The 22,663-nt window shown below is 37.2% G+C and overlaps 1 protein-coding gene across 6 annotated transcripts in view; it reads right to left on the minus strand.

Annotated features, from left to right (window-relative positions):
• Positions 1 to 2,959: 2,959 nt before the first annotated feature.
• Positions 2,960 to 22,663, minus strand: part of LOC149841459 (DEAD/DEAH box RNA helicase family protein) — a 62,892-nt gene continuing 43,188 nt past the window's right edge. For 3 of the 6 annotated variants that reach the window (XM_090003850.1, XM_090003848.1, XM_090003847.1), the window contains 7 exons: positions 22,072 to 22,143; positions 21,701 to 21,850; positions 21,240 to 21,383; positions 6,888 to 7,049; positions 5,728 to 5,811; positions 4,285 to 4,857; positions 2,960 to 3,406 (listed from right to left, as the gene is read on the minus strand). In XM_090003850.1, the coding sequence (XP_089859976.1) occupies positions 3,314 to 3,406; positions 4,285 to 4,857; positions 5,728 to 5,811; positions 6,888 to 7,049; positions 21,240 to 21,383; positions 21,701 to 21,850; positions 22,072 to 22,143 (1,278 nt within the window). In that variant the 3' untranslated portion in view covers positions 2,960 to 3,313. Of the gene's footprint in view, positions 3,407 to 4,284; positions 4,858 to 5,727; positions 5,812 to 6,887; positions 7,050 to 21,236; positions 21,384 to 21,700; positions 21,851 to 22,071; positions 22,144 to 22,663 lie in introns of all 6 variants that reach the window. The other 3 variants (XM_090003849.1, XM_090003846.1, XM_090003851.1) reach the window with 2 other exon arrangements.

Below are 22,663 nucleotides of genomic sequence, written 5' to 3' on the forward strand. Positions count from 1 at the left end.
GGTACCTATGTTACTATTACTATGTATATATCAAATATATACTCTGTTTGCGGATAATGAATCGATACATTCAAAGAGATAGAGGGCATAAGAGTACGAGTAAGTTGCTTTCAGTTTCATGTGGTCATTATTCACTCGATCTTGCACTTTTTTTTTTTGACGGCAAGCTGTGGTTAGGCAGATCCCTACCTATACCATTGGGTTTTGAACATGCAACGTCCCACTATGCAAAAATTTTGATGGTATAAAGAATTGAAATATCTTTTAAAGTAAAGAATAACGGAATATTCGACCATTTTGAGAACACATCGTGTGCATAAAACTTAGAAGAATGGGGGTATAAAATGAGAAGGTTTTAGGCAACAGTCTAAGTTGTTTGGTTCAAGTGGATGGTGGAGAGTGAGTTGAAGCGGTTAGTTGGTCACATCAGGTAAAACTCCCACTACCATATTTCCCTACCATCCGTACATCTTTATAACCCATGCGCATTTACAAAAGCCAAAAAGGCGAGAACAAAAAAAAAAACAGATACTTTGATGGCGCTTTGACGAAGCAATGTTGTCAGTATCGGTGCCTCAGGCAGAAAATCGATGCTATAATCACCTGAAACAGTGATTTTTTAATAAATATAAAAAACGCCTAAAATTAATTTTGTTAATATTGTTTTAATGGTTTTAAGCTCTGATTGACACAAAATATTTTTTAGACAATTCAGAACAATTCACTTGAGAATCGGTATCGGCCAATTTACCTGAATCGTTGGCCTAACAATTCAGGGCTAATACCCATAATGACAACATTTGTCTGAATGGGCTCACCCCAGCCCAAACTGCAAATCAGAACCTATTACAAAACCGACAGCCATGGTGACCTCATAGGTATAGCAATGGACGGGAGAAAACGGGGCCCTGCCCCACCTCACCCCATTTGGATCGGGGATGGAGGACATGAAGCGGTGATGGAGGTGAGGATGAAACTTAAAATCAAAACCCGTGCAGGGATGAAGGAGGGGATGGACTTACACTTTTTCTCACCCCACCTTGCCCCCATCCCGCTTCATTCCCAAGCCTTCTTTAGGGATGGCAGTGAACCGAGAGAAAACAAGGCCCCACCCCATTTGGACTGGGGATGGAGGTTAAAATCAGTACAGGAATGAAGGTGAGGATGGAGGATAGGATTTTGAGACAGGATGAGAGTGGAGACCTTGTCCCCCCCCCCCGCCGGTCTACTGCAATCCCTAACCCCACATCTCACTGAGCTGTGTTTGATCATGAGGTTTATACTGCATGAAAAGCAACAGTAAGTACGACAGGCTTAGTCAGCACGACTAGGTATCCTTCATTAAAAAAAATGCATCGCCGTTACACTCCTCTGAATGGTAACGGACGGTGTTACCCAAAGGGGGTTGCACTTGCACATGGACCGTAATGTATGCACCTGCAAAGACAAAAGCACATCCATGTGTAATACACCATTTCGCCTGAAAAGGCTACATAAATCCGATGATGTCAAGTGAATGGGGGGAAGGGTAGCGTGTGAAGTCAGCTGGGAGTGGATGCATTTGTCACGTAATTCCAACGTCGCATGGGATGCGAGACAGATCAGGTTATCCATATGACTAAAGGCAACCCAAATACCATGGTTGGATAGTTTACCTCTCAGATGGATCCCACAAAATTTTTCACAGCCATTCCTCTCGTAGATCAACGGCATCAAAAGGCCAAAAGTTAAAAAAGAGTTGAGAAACACAAAAAATAGCGATGTTTGGGCTGCATCTCATGGATTAACGGCATCCAAGACACCTCTGACGATAATCTCTGACCTGATACGGTGACAACCGGTGCTCCCCTCAATGATAGACATTGCTTTCAGAAAATGGGACATCCAAGTTCAGCGTCCACATGAACACATGCACACACGTTAGATCTAGTAGTACAGGTGTTTACCATGGTTTATTTACTAGATTATTAGGTTTAATCATATCCAATATACCATATAATTTAATTTTCAAATATGATGAAAAATTGACGGTTTACAATTCACGCAGGATGGTTTAAAAATGGCTGACAACATCAGGAACCAACACATGAAAATAATAAAACACATACTTTACATGATCCAAATGTTAGTTTTTACTTCTGAAGATTAGATCTATGCAAATCAAGCGTGGTATGCCTTCTGTACCATCATCATACACACATGTGCACGCGCAAAAACTAGATTTGTTAGGGCACATCATTAATCTGTGTACACACATGCACCTATAGATGGACGGACAAGAAGGCCTCACATCTTTTCCATTGATATATTCCTTACATTTGCCAAGTGAAACGCATGAGGCCTTGAAGAGGGGGAAAAACTATAATATGAAGTGTTCACATCATATGCATATAAAATGCCCTCTAATATGAAAACGGTAGCAAGAAGGAACTAAAAAACACACTCCTCTGATTATGATATTGCCCTAATAACCAGTAGTTACTTGAATTGAAGGTTAAAGAACCTGAATAGTTTATAGATCTCAAATATAACTAATAGGTTATCAGACTTTTAGGAATGTATTTGCAAATTAAATTACCACACAGTCATGCACAGAAGTACAAATGCGCAAGCAGTCTTGGACAATTTGAAGTACACATGTACAGATGTTACTGGCCAATAAAAATATAATTTAGATAATAAATACCTTTTAGAGATAGTACTTTAGTAAATAACTCAACAGGATCTAATACGACAAGATTAGCTGCATTATGCTCAATGATTTTAAAGTAGATGCATCTGATACACTTCCAAAGTACAGACCCAGTGCATGTCACAGTAACTTGGGAGTTTGAAACGACACTCCGAAAGTGAAATCAACTGAAGAACATGCCAGAAATAATGTAAAGCCATCGTTTAAGTTGTAGATTGAATAACTATAATCTTGGACAATTTGAATGCAAACTTTAAAAATAAAAAATTTCATCCACCAAAAATGAAAATTGCAATTAATGATCACCCCTACAATTAGGTTTAGCAAAGGGCCCCAGATGTGTACATGAGATTAACCAAAAACTATATCCCATGCAGGAGAGGGGAAAAAAAGGAGGGTTAAATTTTAGTCCCCAGCATTTGAAACCTCTAAAAGCATAGATTAAAAGAAACACGTTCTCCAGGAGAGGGAAAAAGAAAGAAAACAAAAGACTTGAGTAGACTAACAATTTTTTAAAGAGGGTCTCATAAAATGGTTCCCAAGCTTACCAGCTCGCCTAGAGGCTCGGCTAAATCTTTACAGCAGCTCCACCTTCACTTCATCTTCAATAGGCAGATGGGATCAATCTCCCAGCAAGCAAAGAGGATGCCGCATGCTAAGCTCCGCTTTTAGCTTTGGCAAATCATCTAGTCCACAATGAGAACCCAAAATTTTCTGCATTTTATAGAGCTACCGGTTATATTCCGATCAAACATGATTTGCAATGGTATAAACTACAGCCACAGCTAAAACTAATGTTTGATAGAATTGTCTGCAATGCCTTAGGATCAATTAAGTTAAACTAAATAAGAGATATGAATACTTTGGTCCCTACGGTCAAAGTTACAAGCTTGAAAAATGAAAATTTTGATAGTGCTCAGGTAAATCATGGTTTAAAACTTCACGATGCTTATAAAAGTGTTTACACTAAAGTACATCATATTCTGTTATTATAATTTGTTTATATATGGACGGCATGCTTGTTTTGTGTTCTAATGAATGAGTGAACCAAACAAAAAGTTTTCTATCTTCTATGCTTTGTATGAAAGATTTGGGTGCTGAAGGTGTTGTTTTAGGAATCAAAATTGTGAGAAATAGCAATGGCATTGGATTAAGCCAATCACAATACATCAAAAAAATTATTAAAAAATAGAGATATTTATAATTGTTCACCTGCATGCACTCCATATGATTCAAATATAAAATCAGTTCATAATGATGATGTAAGTGTCTAACAATTGAAATATGCTAGTGTGGTAGGTAGTCTTATATATGTAATAAACTGCATAACACCTGATATGGGTCTTGTATACACAAGCAAAGACTTCGGTAAGCAACATTTCAGCAGATAAGCTAGTAATGGAAAATTTTTCTGACATGAAAATAACAATTGCCAAACTGAAAACATGTTTAGAACCATTCGAACACATAAGGCAACAAACTGTGGAGGGACAACCAGGTCCCTCATCCCATGAGAGCTGGTGATATCCGTCAGTCTCCAAAATCAAGTCCTGTTTATGCAAAAGAATGCGTGACTATAGTAAGAAGATTACCAATGCAGCAAGCTGAGCTTCTTTTAGGATATTTCCATCAAACTCTAATCTAGCAATAGGAAAATCAGGAAGATGCCCAGACTGCTTCTTTCCAAGCAAATCACCTGGTCCACGATGAAGAAGGTCCATATTTGCCAGATAAAAACCATCAGATGACTCTTCTAATACCTTTAGACGACCCAAAGTCCCACCAGATGATGATAAAAAGATACATGTAGACTTCCGTGATCCACGCCCAACACGACCTCTCAGTTGGTGCAACTGAGCTATTCCAAACCTCTCTGCATTCATCACAACCATCATAGATGCATCAGGAACATCAACCCCTATCTCAATCACAAGAGTTGAAAGAAGTATTTGAATTTCCCCAGATCGGAACTTTCGCAATGCTGCTTCCTTCTCATCACTCTTCATGCGACCATGCAGAAGCCCACACTGATAAACCTGGAACTTAGTACATATCGATGCAAGGTCTGCAGCAGCTGCACGGAGCTGAGGCAGATGCTCAGATTCTTCTATCACTGGATACACAAGATAGACTTTTCCACCTGTTTGCAACTCATTCTGCATCATCTGAGTAAAGCCAAGATCCATAAAATAAGGTCTAAAAGAAACCTTGAATAAAATAGTAATGACAACTCTTATTATGTAACAAAAAACAGTTTCACACGAGAAAATCAACAACATTGATAAAAAATACTTTTATTATGAAATTTTAAGTTAAGAAAATAATAAAAAATGCCTAAATCAATTTGGCGGACATGGTCCTTTCCCACTGCCGCTTTATAGTAAGAATGATACCAAGCACTGATAGGTAAACCATTCCACTACAGTGCTACCAAAAACTTGATATTGAGTTCAATGGAACAGGTTAAATTGGAATTAGTAAAAGAACAAGATTGAATGAAGTTCTGAAGCATCTATGCTTAAAGGTTTTCCACCTTCGACCCTCCACGTCACTAGTTGATACTCTGCTAGAACCTTACCAGGTTTCTGTCCACACTCTAACACCAAAAAATTGCTAAGACCCAGCTAATCAGACTTAGATATACATCTATGTCACATGGGTGCGGGTGCGTCACTTTAAAAAAACTTGGGTGCGGGGGTGCGGCAATATATATATATATATATATATATATATAATTTAAAATTTGTGTAGGGGAGGGGTCAAGCTGATGAGTTGTAGAGCCTGATTCATAGTTTTTGCCCTTGCAGAAAGGGGGGTCCAATTAATAAAAAAAATGAACAAAAATGACCCTGGGTGCGGTCAACGCACCCAGGGTTGGGTTGACCGCACCCGGTGCCGCACCTGCACCCGTGTCGAGTCGTGTCGACGCGGGTGCAGCACCCTGCTAGCCGAATCCCTGTTACATAGATATACATTCATATGCCACCTTAAAATAAGGCAAGAGAACTGTTCAATAGTGAAATAAAAATTATCACCTGGTACATTTTTTCTAATCCAACCTGATTTCCTTCAAAAGCATATGTCTCTACTGGCAGCCTGCCAGGCGGTAAATCAGTAATCTGAGTGACAAGAGAAAAAAAAGCAAAGGGAAAAGATAAGTTAGTAAAAGAAAAGGAAAAATATTTGCCACATCTCACAACAGCTGTAGTAAATCTACTATTGCGACAAAATTCATGTGTATAGGCTGTTCACAAAATCTCCAGGAGGTATGATTGTTTAGTAACAACCGCCAAATCTGTTGCAATACATCAGCCCTTGGAACTTCAAAAATCAGACAACTGATTTTCAGAGGGCTCACAATTCACATCCTTCCATCTATATAGTGAAGATCCATTCAACAACTTATCATATTGTCTATAGACACACAAGACTCCAAGTAATAAGAAGTGATGCCAGGGGCATTACTGTCCACTAACTTAAAGGCTTATAGCATATTATTTGAGAAGAGAGCTGCTTGTGCAAGTACACATACCGCACTTCAAGGTGCAAGGTTGTCATTGCAGCCTTACAATCTTTTGACAACTTAGTTTTGAAGCCCATTATGAATATGGCAGTATATATATGCTATTAGTGTATCTAACATTTTAAGTTCCTATATATATAGTCATTTATCAGTTCATGTGCTGGTAACTTGCAGCCTTGATCTTTTCATTAATTAATTTCTCCTCTTTTATTTCTCTATTCATGCATTAGTGCAATGTTGATCAGCTGTCATTATTTTTTTCCCATTAGTTATTTTTGAACATTTTCATTTCTCTTAGTTTCCTTAAGTTATTTTATTCTTTTACATTTACAATCAAGCTTGTTCACAATTGTTTACAATTCATTATGAATGCACTTTACAACCTGGATAAACAAATACTCTGAATACTTGGGTGCAAGAAAGTAAATGCAGGATAAGAGAATAAATGGATGTTCAATATTCCAGTCTGTAGAAAAGATGAACCTAAGAAATCCCAGGTCATAAATAGTATTGAAATTTGCTGTGTATCTAAATACTACATGCAGATAACAAGAAAATAAAGAAATTTTATTAAAAAGAGATAAATAATATACTCAGTATACTAAAGTAATCGCAACAAATCTAAAAGAATGGAACCAAAACTTGAAAATGAACAAAGAAAGTGCCACATACTTGGCTTAGAGACATATCTCCATACAAAAGCAGGGCTAGCGTTCGTGGAATAGGAGTTGCAGAGATGGCAAGTACATGGGGTGCCATAAAAGCTTTCTCTGCAGATAATTCATTTTCTGCTTTTTTTGACATATTATTTAAGCTGTCTGAATTGCTGTATAACTGCAAGATTTATAAAGTTACCATTGAGATGCACAAGAATATAAATTGATGTCTGAAATGGTGTATAAGTGAAACATACTTTTGAGATACATGAGAGTATATCAAGGAAGAGAAAGACCAAAAAGACAAGCAAATCTGAATAATTTTCAACATCTTAGAATGAAACAAGAAGATATCCATAACCCTGGTGTAACTCAATATATGGAATTTCTACCAAAAGGAGAAATTTGAAATTGCTGCATTTTAGACAATACTGCACTCATGACTTTGTTATTTGAAAAGAAATTCAATGGGTGCCACTATTCTGTAAATCAATTATCACCATACTTGTTCCAGAACATACCACAATCACCAATGGAGAAAAGACAGATGGAGCCACTTTTTCAGCATGGGACAAATGAGACATAACCAACAGTCGTTATTCATGTCCACAGGAACCATTAAAGCTCCTTGCTGGGTGAAAAGGGCTGCTAGCTATTGGCAATTTTCAAGTGGCATTCAACTTTGTCATCTGACAGTGCAACACTAATAGTGCTCGCATGCACCCCCCCCACACACACACACACACGCGCGCGCACGGTCCAGCAGAGTGCTTTAGCCGATAGTGCTCTTTTTAATCTCTATGCATGTCACCACTCCACCAGAAATTCCCCTTGCCTTGAACAGGCACCTACAAAAGTCAAGGCTGGCCAATGAAATAAGCTTCGTGATCAAAAGAGGAACAGCTTGGATCACCAGCTAAGGCCCCTAATGACAGATCATTGATAAAGGAGGTACGGGTGTAAAGATAGCTAGGAAGTTACACATCTCACACACACTATCTATTTATTTATTCAAAATCAGCAGTAGTACCATACTATCAAACAGACAAGTTATATATTAGTTTTTAAATGTTCATTGAATTTTTTGTTCATTTAGTGGAAAATGTGCTTTACATTAGGAATTTTTGTATCTAAAGCTTGGACAGTTTTTTAAGTTTCAAAACAATAGCTCATACAGCAGTTACACTGAAACAATTTCGTCCAAAGCATTCTTCCTAATATATAAACAATGATAGCCACATCTACAGGCGCTCATTAAGCAAATAACTCTTGCAACTTATTGATAGTGATGATTATAAACCCTTCCCATCCTAACACCAAAACACACGCACATTTAATGTGGAGAGCAAGGTTGTAAAAAGCATACAGTAACCCATATTGGCCGGGCCCAAAATAAGATTAGTATCATATCATAAAAAATTGCATTTTTTGATAAAAAAATCCAAAAAACTAAAAAGAATCAGGACATTTCTAAAAAATTCACAACACGAAACATTGATGAATTACACAGGATACAACCATAATATCACATATCAAACAATTATGAGTTGCATGAGACATCAAACACTCAATAATCAAGATAATATTGCTATGAATAGCATGCATATCTCACAAGAAAAATGTAAACTATGAAATAATATTCATATTAAACAACTAAGCAAAGCTAATAAATCATGAGACTCATAATAGAGCGTGTTTACATAAAAAAACAAAATCACAGTGTTTTTCAATACTTAAAAATTACATGAATAAGTTTTTTAAAATTCAAATAAAAACAAACTAGATAATGTCAAACATAATTATTATCATCATTTTCATCTTTTTCTTGTGAGAAATCACCTTCAAATCACTCTCAAGATGTTTAGGAATGAGTATGAAATTATGAATTGGCCCTAAGTAGCCTTATATGTTTAAAAAAAATAATAATAATAATTGGAATCAGTTCAACTTAAATTGCACTAATTGTGTATCATAAGATATGCCCATACCGGGGCATATCGTAAGATACACGCTGTATCAGTGTGATGCCCGTATTGAGATATGGAGGTGTATTGTATCAGAAATCCCAAAATATATGATGTGTATCATATCGTATGGTACGCTGTGATACAACACTGATGGAGAGAGAGAGAGAGAGAGAACTTTAAATGATTTTAAGATAGGACCAAAGTTACCAGAAGCTTCTTAGATAGGTGGAAGACACGCTTCTCGGAAGCTCATTTTGGAAGCGCGACACTCCTCACTTCCAAAATTTGATGGGGAATCTCGATTCTCCCACGCTTCTATTATGCTTTGTCTATGCTTCCTATACGTCCTCTCGCATTTATTTTCATGTTATCTACTTTCTCTCATGCTTCCCACTCACTTCTCATGTGCTTTCTCTAAATTGGTAACTATCATTTTTAGATCTTGACAAAAGAATAATTGTTAAAACTAAAAAATCATGAAATTAAGAAATTTTTATTTTAGCTTTTATTCACCTTCCATTTTGATTCTCATTTTGCTTGCTTCCAATTTGATTCTCATATCGCTTTTGAATTCTTATTTCACTTTAAAATCAATTCATCGCTGCTTGCTTCCGCATTGCAGCAAGATCAATAGTCTATGAGCCTTAGAGCCCTTAAAGTGCAAAATATTGAGAGATGACGCTAGGCCTGACCCACTTTGGATCCAGATCTGATGCAGAGCAGGTTCGAGATGTCCACGAGCATAGAAAGTACACGCCGGGACGCCCCCATATCCAGCAACACTCAGAAGTCGTCTGGGGTTCGGGACCGGACCCGAGACCCGGATCCAACTGCCGCCAAACACTTTTAAATAGACCCTCTTAGGGTTGCATGCGCACAGAAAATTTCAAAAATCACAGCCGCAGCTTTCCTTTCTTCAGCAGTTTTCTTTTCCTTATTTTTTTATTGTTTTCTTTTACAGTCTGACGCCTTTGTTGTTTTCCTTTTGTTATTATTGCTCTGTCAGTTGTTTGCAACAACCTTTACTTTTGTCAGCCTTTTCATTTGTTTAATGAACTGTCAGTTTTGGTTGCAACAGTCTTTACTTTCTTTCTGTTTCTTTATTTTTCTTTCTCTGTCACGTTCAGCCCATAACAACCTTTTGGCTAACTGCATTTATGTCCCTTATTATGTTGCAGCATCTTTACTTCCATTCATTTTCTTTATTGGGTTATTTCTTTCATTCCAGCAGTCGTTCATTGTTTTAGTTTATTCGTATTCCCCTCTTTGTCTTCTTCTATCAGCGTTTCCTTTTCTGTTGGCTTTTACTGCAGCGTCCTTTCTTTCACGTTGAATTCATTATATCTTGCACTCAGCCATTATTTATCAGTTTGATTTGTCATTTACCTTTATTCGTTGTAATCTTTATCAATCCATTAAATACATTATAGATCTGATCGATTGATCAGATCCTTTACTCTGTATTCCCATTGACTGTTTTGCTACCGCACGACTGAACGTGCACACAAAGTTCACTGTCAACGTCAAACCTATTACAAGGTCGTTCATTTTTTTTGTCACCGCGTTGAAGATTAGCAGTGACAGCATCTGTTTCGTGAAAGCATCGTACCCTCGTTGCATCAAGATCCAAACTGTGGGAAGATGTACATATTTGTTTATTTTTATTGTTTCCTCATTTGCCCTTATGTTAAATGTATAGTAGTGATTTAGTTCTGGGCAAATATGTAATTGTTTCAATATAATGGAAAGTAATACCGCACGAGTTCCCACATTGGGAATCGTGTTCTTGTTGCCCCTTTATTGTGTCTCTTCATCCTTCTTCACTGCATATTGGTTTTGGTGATCATCTAATTTTGCAATCTTATTTATTCTCGATCATATATCTTGTTTTGGGGTGAAAATAAAATATTTTTGTCCCATGCTCGTGAATTCGGGTCTTCCCGTGATCTGTCTTGCTTTGCCTGTTTTCCTTCAATTTTATCCTCTATTCTTCTAGTTGTATTTCGTTATGGATTTGACCGCTTCTCAATCCATTTTTTCTTCAAATTTTCTTCCTCAACTTGTCTTTGAAAAGCTAAATCATTCAAATTTCTTGACATGGAAGTGTTAGATTGTTCCTTTCATATGTAGCATGACGTTTCAGGAAATCTTGATGAATCTATTTGTAAGAACGCCTTCGGAATACGATTCTTTGTACAAACAACAAAACAAGAAGAAAGAAGATGGAAGAGAAAGTGAGAAATCCCAAAAGAGGTGTCACCCTAGGTGGGTGGCGTGTTTTTCTATTTATATGACTATTATGTTAAAAGTACATAATGGGTATATAGATCTAGATCTAAACCGACCAAATCCATTATTGTACATATTCTAACATGCCCCCTCAAACTGAACATGATGGAGAACCATGGACAGATCAGGTTTCTCAGTTCATGCATAGACATCAAACAAAGCACCTAGAAGCAGTTAAGCGTATCCTCTGGTACATTAAAGGTACTATTTATGATGGGATAGTCTATATTAAATCACATCATATGCCTACCCACCATTCAATCAAGGCGATTGCATATTCGGATGCTGATTGGGCCCATGATCCAACTACAAGAAGATATGTTACAGGTTATGAGATTTATTTAGACTCCCACCTTTTTTCTTGGGCAAACAGAAAATAAAAAACGGTTGCAAGATCTAGCACTGAGGCAGAATATCGAGCTATGGTGGTCGTGACCGCTGAAGTCACTTGGATTAAGCACATTTTATGTGGCTTACACCAGGTCATTTTCAGGACCCTAGTCTATTGTGACAATCGAAGTGCGGTTTCTATTTTCACTAATCCCGTTCAACATGGCAAAATGAAGCATGTGAAAATTGATCATCATTTGTTAGAGAGAGTCAAATTGAAGGAAACTTGTCCCATGTTCGTTCGTGGCGAAGATCAAGTAGTAGATTTATTCACTAAGCCTTTTTCAGCAAATCGGTATCATCAACTAAATCTGCAATGAGAAGAGTATGAGCAGCCATTAGAGTGTCTATGGGTTTACATTGCAGCATACCATTTCGATGCAAAATATCTATGGCATATTTTTGCTGGAAAAGAATGAGTCTATCTGATTGTTGGTCCACTTGCAGGCCAAGGAAAAACCAAAGAGGTCCCAAATCTTTCGTGTGAAAGGCTTTGTGCAACAATGACTTATTTTCTGTAATGATAATGTCATCAACATAAACAAGGATAATTGTGATATTCGAATATACCTTTTGCACGAATAAAGAGTGGTCGCAGTGAATCCTTTCAAAACCCAGAGTTTTTACTACTTAACTGAAGGTTTCGAACTGTGCCCGAGAAGCCTGCTTGAGACTGTAGATAGCCTTTCTCAATCTAAGCATTGAGGTCTTTGGATCTCCTTCCGAGTACCCAAGAGGATGTTTCATATACACTTCCTCGTATAAGTCTCCATGTAGGAAAGCATTTTTAACATCTAACTGAAAGATGTGTCACCCACGTAACACTGCCAAAGATAGGACAACGCGAGTAATCTCCATCCAAACCACGAGACTGAATGTCTCATAAAAATGCCCCTAATGGGCAATACAAAAAACATTAATAAAAATAGTTATATATACATATATATATATATATATATATGTGAATATATATAACTATATATATACATTTTAAAAGGAACAACAAGAGCTAGAAGTAATGGAACCGACTTTTGAAATGGACATAGAGGAACCATATGCAATGTGAAAATACCACTGCAAGGACGACAATTTGTTAAAAGAGGCTCATGAGTTGTCATATGACAGAAAACTTATGAGTATATTAACCAACTAGAAAAATAATCTAAAATACATGCAAATGCAGTACCAGAGGAAGGAGTAGCAGAAGAAGAGGTTACGATTGATTGAGCAAGAAGTTGCAATTGTTGAATCTGTTGTTGCATCTTCTGCAAGAGACACTTTGAGTGTTACTATCAGCAAGGGCATCATTAGAAATTTAGACTTAACACCCTCTCCATCTGATGCAGCTATAAGAGCTCCACCTCTTTTCTTTCTCAACACCAGACATGAGCGCTTCATGTGGACATATTAGAGTTACCAGTCGAGGAAGCGGGAGCAGGAAGCGAGGCACTTTCAAAAATTTAGGAAGCGGGGAAGCGTGGGACCACTTAGAAGAAAATTTTGAACCGTCTCGCAAGCGAACCGGAAGCGACCTAGGAAGTGAACCAGAAGCGAGAGAGAAGCGGAAAAAATGAAAAAAAATGGGGAAGCGTGCTTCCCATAAATGGGAAGCACGCTTCCCAAAAAGGGGGACGCTTCCCCTCTGTTATCATCGCAAAATTTTTCCCCTCCCTTGCGAGAGAGAAACGAATTTCGCGAGTCAAACTCGACCAAAGTTTTGAAATTGGTTTTAAAAATTACTCGCCTCCGTTTTTAAAATTTACGGGAAAATTCCGTGGAATGGGATCCGCCTGTCGGTACGAGGTTCAACCGTTCCTGGCGCCTTTACCAGGGGTAATTGAACCAAGGATCAATTACGTGCTTTAATTTGACTCAAATAGCTAAATTATGCTCTATTTTTCCTAGAATGCACAAAGAATCAGGCTTGTGCTATGAAATTTTAAAAAATGCAAGTTTGAGAAACTATGATGTTTGCTTTGGAAAATTGAAATGCATTTGGAAAAATGATTGGAAAAGTGCTTGAAATTGGAGTTTTTGGGAAAATCATTGAATTTCATTGGAAATCAGAAATTTGCATTGAAAAGTGATTTCTCAGGAAAGCTTGAAAAACTGAGAAAATTGGTTTTGAGATTGGAAACTTGGAATTGCTTTTATGAGAAAATGGATTTGAGAATCTTGAGAAAATCTAAGAAATTTATTGGAAAATGACTTTTGAAATGGAAAATGAATTCTCAGGAAAATTGGAAAATATGAGAAAATCGATTTCTGAAAACTTGGGATTTTGAAATTTGAGAATTTGAAAACATAGGAAAATCTTGATTTGAACTTGGGAAATGCTTTGAAATGTCATTTGAAAACTTAGGATTTTGAGAAAATCAGATCCTGACAAAGACTTGGAAATTCTTGAGAAAATTGAATTTTCTGAAATTGAAATTGGAAAATGAATTTGAGAATAATACAATTTAAATGATATGAATGAATGAATATGAATTTGAAAAGGGAATTTCAATTAAGAAATTGAGAAATCCTTTTAAAGTTTTGAAAAATGCAGTGCATTTTTGAAGTTAGCCTAAGTGTGTAGGCTGAATGTGGCTAATATGAAGATCATAAATCTTGGTTTTTTTCGTATTCTGACTATGGCCATAAATACGAATCCCACCGAGTTTATAAACTCCATAAAAGCTTGTGCACGTGCCATTCGTGTAAACCATAGTGGATTTGAAATAATGTGCATGAATCATACATCACATATTAAAATTTGCATAAATTAAACTATATGCAATGCAACCCTATTCTAAGCAGAAATGTAACTCTTATTCCAAATTATTACATTTGATGTTACATTGAATTGAAATAAAATAAGAAAATAAAATCTTCTTCTTGAATATTCCTGCAAAACTAGAAAACAAGGTTAGCACAAAAATGTAGGTTTTTCTGAATTTATCCGAAAATATGGGAAATTATCGGATATTATTAAGATATAAACCCAAAATCATACCCCCTTTGATATAAACATGATGAATAATGAATAAATTTCGAAAATAAACTTGAAAATTCGAAATTGGGGTCAAAATGACCAAAATACCCCTGATGACCTTGAAATCAGGGTTTTTTGAAAGAATTTTTTGTAAATTTTGGAAATTTGAAAATTAAATGAAATAAATCAAACATAATATGATGAAATATGATGATATGCATGAAATTTTAGAGAATTAGAAATTGAAATTTCGAAATTTAGGTCAAAATGACCAAAATACCCCCGATAACAAGACTATGGCCTTGAAACCAGGGTTTTCTGAAATAAATTTTGCAAAATTGAAAAATATGAAATGAAAATGAGATTGAAATTAACCCTAATATGAATCTACATGCTTATGTACATGATAAAAACCCTAAAATGGCAAAAATATCATAAAATATCGAATTTAACCTGATTTCGCTTGATTTTCGCTTCTGAATTTAAAGATAAACTAACACATAGAGCAAATGAACTTGGAATTAAACCAAATTTGGCATGGACACCTAAAATAACCCTAAAAACAGAATGAAGCTCGAAAATCTAATTTTTTTGTATTTTTAAATATGGAAATTCAAATAAAAACCCTAAATTTCATGATTTTTGCCTAAAATATTGATTCTAAAGGGGATTTAGGATATCAAACTTCCATTAAAATTTCCAAACTTTTATGGGATGACAGAGGACAGTAAGGCAAAGATTTTTGCCTTTTACACTTTCTGGTTTTGACCTATGGTCGGAGCTGTACCACTCCGGCAAGTCGGATCGGAATCCGGCGACTCTAGTAAATGAAGGAAACAGATAGGTTTCGGTAGAAAATGTGGGAAAAATGGCAGACAGATGGGAAAATGGCTGAAATTGTGGGAAAATGTCCCTGACAAATAGAGTAAGATTTTATCTTTTGACACTATTGGGATTAGGGTTACGGTTTGGAAAAGGACACACTGCTATCAGAGACCTAAATCTCTGGAATTTCTGGACATTGGAATCTGTTAGACAGAAAGATAAAATCCGGGAAAAATAATGAAACAGATCCAAAAATTTCCAAATTTTGGGAAATGACAGGAAATTATGTTAGGAACAACTTTCATGTTTAAAGTTTTTGCAGACAGACTACAGATTTGGAGGAGTCGGTGCATTAAGATCTGTCTATATCCTGACAAAAGAAAATCGAGATTTTCCCAGAGGTCTGAGAAATCCGATTTTTTACAGAGATCAAAACTGACTGGAAAAACCTCAAAATTTCCAGATCATTAGTAGATTCAATGATGAATCTACTATGATTTTTGGAGGACGATTTGAATTTCCCATGAGGGTGGTGCCGGAGGTTCTTTTCTGTTAAAGCAGAAATTGAAATCTCAGAGAGACAGAAAACCCGATTTAGAGTTTGATTTTCTAAATGGAGTTACAAAACCAGATTAGACTTGGGTTTTTTTCAGAAGATCAAAGACACGTAGATCTAATAGCCATACAATTTACAAAATTTATTAATGAATAAATGCACGTGAAATAGTGCATGGATTTCATACCAAAATGACAATTTAAACATTCTAAGTTAAGTAGTAATGAAATCTATATGGCATGAATGAAAAGGCTAATAAACTGAAAAATTTCATAAAATATAAGACTAAACGAAATTCAATGGGGGACATGATTCATTTTCTTGATGTTGGCTTATGAAACAAAAGATTCAATCTATCGATTAGATGAATCTTTCTTTATCTTAGCCCATATACATGCAGTATGTGTTTTTCTTACTTCCTAACACTTATAATCATGAAAGAAGCTCCCACATCATTATAGACTCATTTTCTTTTCTTTTTTTTTGAACTAACTGCCCAGCATTCACATGAACATAGCCTTTTAACATTCTCTTTCAATCACCCGATATTAGCAAAATTTGATGAAAGCTTCAATAACATAAGAATGGATCTTACCTTGGTACCTTGGTGAAATGAGTAGTGGCTGTGGTGATGATGGAAGGAAGGTTGTAGATCTGCTACACTTGTTTGAGGGAAGTTGAAGGTAAAGGAGCTGCAATGGTGTGGCGTAGGAGGAGGCTCGGCTAGAGCTTCACTAAGGCTTCAATTAGCGATGAAGGTTGGAGCAAGTAGGGAAGCAGCTGGGCATCCCTTGGAAGAGGTGGCTGCAGTGTTGAAGTGGCTGGCTGCTTTGGAAGAGGTGGCTGCAGTGTTGAAGTGGCTGGCTGCTTTGGATGCAAGAAGGCCTGCAGGTGGCTGGAATAGCTGCACCAGCTGGATCAATGGTGGTGGTTGGATGATGGAGCTGTGGGATCAATGGGATGAAGGAGGCTGCCTTGACGTTGGTAGATGTTGAAGCTTGCTGGAGATGGAGCTTGGCGATGGCATCAATGGCTGGAAGTTGCAGCCAAGAGGAGAGTTGCTGTGGTGGAGCTTCTATGCTGCTGGCTGGATGGGCTCTTGCTGCCACCAAAGAAGGCTGTGATGAAGGAGAAAGGGTGTTGTGGCTGGAGCAGCCAAGGTGGGAAGAATAGAGAGAGAGAGAGAGAGAGAGAATTCAGCCAGCCGTATGGATCCCTTTTTTTTCTTATGACAACTTAGGTTTTGATAAAAATCAAAACCTAAGTTTCTAATATTGTTTCATGAAACAGCCTACGTGAATTGGCTGTAGCCTTCTCCCTTTGAAAAAGATGGAAAGGAGGTAAGGAAGAAAGGGGAAAGAAAGAAGGGAAGAAGAAAAAGAAAAGGAAAGAGGAAGAAGAAGGGAAAAAGAAAGAAAAGAGAAAAGAAAAAGAAGAAAGGGAAAGAAAAGGGAAGAAAGGAAAGAAGAAGAAAAGAGGGGCTGGAGGTTTGGGTGACCATCTTGTGGGTCCCACCTCTCTAAAATAAAATAAATAAATAAAAATTAATAAAAACAAAACAAACAAATAAAAAAAATCTTTTTTTTTGTTTTTTTTTAATAAAACAGAAATGTAAATGAATGGGCCATCTCAGAGCGGGTCCAAATTTCAATTTTGAAATTCATTTTGAAGATTAGAGGGGTAAAATAGTCTTTTCAGAAAATTTCTACGCGAAACGAGCTATTTTTGGCAGTTTTTAAAACGAGCTCGGATTTTGAAGTTCAATACCCCATCGCGAAGCAAATCTAGTGTAGAATTTAAAAATTTGATTTTGAAAGAAATCCAGATTGTTTTTCTCGAGAAAATATTTTCAAAAAAATGAGCTATTTTTGGTAGTTTTTGAAACGAGCTTGGATTTTGAAGTTCAATACCCCGTTGCGAAGCAAATCCAATGTAGAATTTAAAAATGTAATTTTGAAAGAAATCCATTTTGTTTTTCTCGAGAAAATGCTTCCAACAAAATGAGCTATTTTTGGCAGTTTTTGAAACGAGCTCAGATTTTGAAGTTTAATAGCTCGTTGCGAAGAAAATCCAATGTAAAACTTGAAAATTTGATTTTGAAAGAAATCCAGATTATTTTTCTTGAGAAAATATTTCCAAATTTAGACTCCCGGGGTGAAAATGTCAATTTTGGAAACCCGAGGTTTGAAATTGATTTTTGAAAACTTTTAAAACTCAATCTGGATTGAAATTTATAAAGCTAGAGTTCTGGACTTCGAAAATGAAATGAAATGTGATGAAATGTTATGAAATGCTGAGAAATGATATGAAATGATGAGAAATGACATGAAATGTTATGCGAAATGCTAACCTTGAATAAAGAATTTTGGATGTCAGACCCCGATTGACACTTGTACCAGTTTAAAAAGCATTAAAATTGATAAAATTTGCAAAATAGCTCAAGAAATGGTTTTCGGGACTCTACTGGGTCAGAGTGACACTGAAAATTGGGGTTCGAGCTGGATTGAACTGAAGTGAGATGGATTGAGCTGGGTTTTAGAGTTTCAGAACTCAAATGAACAGACCAGGCACTGACTCAACTGACCTTTCCGACTGAATTTTCAAGAAAAGCTGCCATTTTTAGAGAAATGGTACGGAATGATCACTAGAGTGAAGTGAATTACGAACCTGAACTGAGTTTGAGCTAGAACAAAGGTCAGTAATACTGATATGAACTAAAATCAAAGCTTGAACACTAGCTCAATTGACTGAACTCAGCTCAATTTCAGCTGAAAGAGCTAAAATGGACTAAAATGGGCTCCTAGACACTTGGAAATGGTTTTGAACTGAAACTGGAGCACTTGAACTCCTGGTGAGCTCAAGTTAGACTCTGGGGAACATGACTGACTGAGAATGACTGACTTAGAGACAATTGGCTTGGATTCAAGTGAGAAATGAGCTCATTTTTGAAGAAATGATCCCATTTTGGCAGGAATGGTCAGAAATGAAAATGGTCTGTTCATTGTGAGCTCAGATGAGCTTGAGATGACTGATATTCTAACTGTCTTGAACTGACCAATGAGCTTGGTTGACTCCGACTGACTGGGGTCCGGGATGACCTAGGGGTAAAATGGTAATTTTCCTAATAAAAATGGGTAAAATGGTGATTTTCTAAAACTGACTCAGGGTTTGACTCCTACACTGACCTAACAGGGTTGGCACTGCACAAGGAGGGTTATTTGAGAATGGATGTGGAAAATTTGGGGTGTTTACACCCTCAAGCTTCGGAAGCACGACGTTTCACGCTTCTGAAGCGCGCTTCCCCTTTTGCCTAGGCGCTTCCGATAACTCTGGGACATATCCCTTATAATAATAACATTGGACAGAGCTCACATCACCTCTACCTCCCAATCTTGCCATCTCCTTTGCCACCCAACTGTCGAAGAGTGGCCATGACACTGTCACTGGAAGGATAAGCTTCGAGAGACATTATCCCGGTCTCTACTGCAATCAACTTAGCTAGAGCATTAATAACTGAGGGCAAGAGGGGATGATGCAATATGGCACTCACACCATCAAACTTCGATCGAAGTGCCACAAGAAACTGAGTAAGTCTAGTTGTCGACTTATGTTGATCAAGTAGCCCCATACAAGTTTGGCATATGATACACTTCTTACACTTAGCACATTTTTCGCATTTTGTTTGGCCTTCCATGAGTACAAGCGCATCCCAAACTCTTTGCATATCAGAATAAACTCTTCAACTAACTTTTTTCCTTGATGCATGGCCCTTAATTCTTGGACAAGTTGATATAGCCTGACCCAATTTTCTTTCTTGTAAACTTGTTTTAGGTATGCCCATGTTTCTTTGGCCTCCTGAAACTTTGAGAGATTCATTGATATTCTCTATTCCACAGAGCCTAATATCCAGGCCTTCACTCTTGCTTTATTCACTATCCATTCTTCCAACTTCCCATAATTGACATTTGTGGGCTTTGGTTTGGCTTTGGTCCCATTTAGATAGCCACCAAGGCCCTTTCCAACAATAATCGCCGTCATGTAGTCAGCCCAATATGCATAATTTGCCCTATACAATTTCACCGGGATAATCTAAATCCCTTCTCATTTTTCCATTCTTCACACACAACCCCCAAACTACAATATGTGTTGTACACACAAAATCAACAGAGCAGGCAATACCAAATATGTTGAAATATAAAGACAAGTATGCAGCCTAATATCGACAATACAATACGAGTAGCACACTCCAAATCAACAGCACAAGCAACACTATATATGCTGAACCCAACACAACTTCACCAGACGCAACAATAAACTCTGCCTGCCAATACTGCCAATATATCAAAGAGGACACTATCGGTATCCAAAGAATATGACCTATTCACGTTGAATACCCAAGGATAGGACTTGAATCATGTGGATACCCAATACACAGCACCATTCAATCATTCCTAATCATAAATAAACAGATAGGAATACACCCAACAGAAAATCGATAGAGAAATTAAGAGAAACTCAGTCACTGCCAGCAAGTAAAGTCTCTAATCTTTATGCAAGCAAAACAATAGCAGCAAGTCACACCCAACACTCAGCTGGCATAAAAACGACCCAACAGAAACAAACTAGAGGCATCGATAACCCCTAATTCATCCACTGTGAGCAAACTAACCAAAACTGGTCCAAAAACTCGCCCCACAAAAAATATTTTGAAATTCACCCAAAAATCCAATCTGAGGCCAATGCCTGAAATCTTTGATTCCAAAGACTCCTAAAATCCAGAGCTACCGATTAGATACCTTCATGCCCCCAAAAACTTGAAATCGAGCAATGGATGCTGACATCAGCACCCTCCTTCATGCGGGTTCCCGTGAGAGCCTGAATGAAGCCTTGAGCAGCAGAACAGTCTCCCTTCAATCTTCTTCTCCTAGCTCCAATATGGCTCTGATAATCTGATGCCATATTGAACCTAGATGAGAGCAACATTAGAAGAAGAAAGACAAGCAATAAGGGAGAAAACCTTTAGAAGAACTTCATTCACTTCAAAAGGAAGCAAGTACATCCATATAAGGGTGTTGACCTCTCTCCTACACTACCAGACAAAAACGATTGACTTCTAAGCTAATTTACATGGATAAAAATACCCCTAATAAAAAATACAATGTACAAAAGAATACATGAGAGGGGTTGCACACAAATAGAAATACAATATTGTACAAAACTCTTAACATATCCAATACCTACCATAGTACATAATAAAGCTTGAGGAAGAGAGTCCAGAAATTTACTAGAATATAAGTAATCAAATGCCAGCAGATAGCAATATGAAGATATGTTCAACTTAAAGCAAGGAACAAAGGCAACAACCTTGCTGTTGAATCTTCCTCTCTGAACAACACCAAACCGATGTTGTTCATCTATTACAGCCAAACGTAGTGCAGAAAACTCTATGTTCTCAGATATTAGGCTGTGGGTACCAATGATTAGATCTATATCACCATTCTGGAGGCCCTGCAAGACAACAATAATGAGAAACATAAACCCTTAGGGGCGTTTAATACATGGGACAAATGCCATGCAGGGACACTGCAGTCCCCATGTGGCATTGTCCTGTGTTTGATACACCGGGACAACACGGCACCATGGGACAAAGTGTGTCCCATGGGGTGTTTTCAATGTTGCACTGCTGGACACGGAAGTCGCACCCCTAGGAGTGCAACTCCTGCATCTTGGACGAACTCTGCCCAGCATGTCCATGCAGAATTTATCCAGCCAATCAAACACCCCCTCAGTTACAAAGCACAAGAGTACTCAAATGTCATACATGCCTTACGAATAAACCGTGACTGCTTTGTAGGCATTGAACCAGTCAGAAGAGAAACAGATGGTTTTCGTGCATCCTCTACATTCTCTAGCAAAGAAACAATTTGCCCGTAATGCTGGATCGCAAGCAGCTCAGTTGGAACCATGAATGCTGCCTACAGGTAGGGCAACAGAATTTAATGATAAGAAGGAATTCTACCACATCAACTCTTGGTAAAACAGTGAATATAACTATTATCTTGTTTGTTCAGTAGGCACCCTTGCACCCAACATATATTTGTTGTAATTATAGTCGATAACACATGCTATTGACAATGTTAAAATGGAAATAGACATTACTCTACGAAAACATAACTACTACAAGTCAACAACACACCTGATAGCCAGAGTCAATGACCTCCATACATGCCATAAAAGCAACAATAGTTTTTCCACATCCAACATCACCCTGTGAAGAAACGTGACCTCCATAAGTTTTACAATGGAAGAAAACAGAAAAAGTGGAAAGGAAGAAGAAAAAAAATCTAAAGTGTCACTCAAGCACTCTATCTTTAAGATCGGTTCGCATGAATAAGAAACTGTCCAAGCTTACAGGTAGGAGCATAAGAACGTGCTATAAATCACTCATCATTTCTCTGACATTTATTACTAATGCAAGCAATTTTTACACCAGGCATGTCACCATGACCAATTGGAAACTCAATCCTGTGAAGTGGGAAGGTAAAATCTAGATAGTATTCCAAAAATAAAGGATAAATTAAAGCAACTTGTCATAAAATATGTATTTTATAAAAAAATGCACATCTAATAATGATGCATATCTTCAAGTGTTGAAAAATGCAATTTTACATGCTTTGTATTATTTAAATTCATCCAAGATATTTAGGAAAAAAAACACTCCATAACATAACAAGCCTGTTTCTCTCTCTCAGTTTCAAAGCATAAATAGAGTAGTTGATCTTGCTGCC

The sequence above is a fragment of the Nuphar pumila genome, chromosome 4, assembly GCF_984573655.1.
Source record: "Nuphar pumila chromosome 4, dmNupPumi1.hap1.1, whole genome shotgun sequence".
Taxonomy (NCBI): domain Eukaryota; kingdom Viridiplantae; phylum Streptophyta; class Magnoliopsida; order Nymphaeales; family Nymphaeaceae; genus Nuphar; species Nuphar pumila.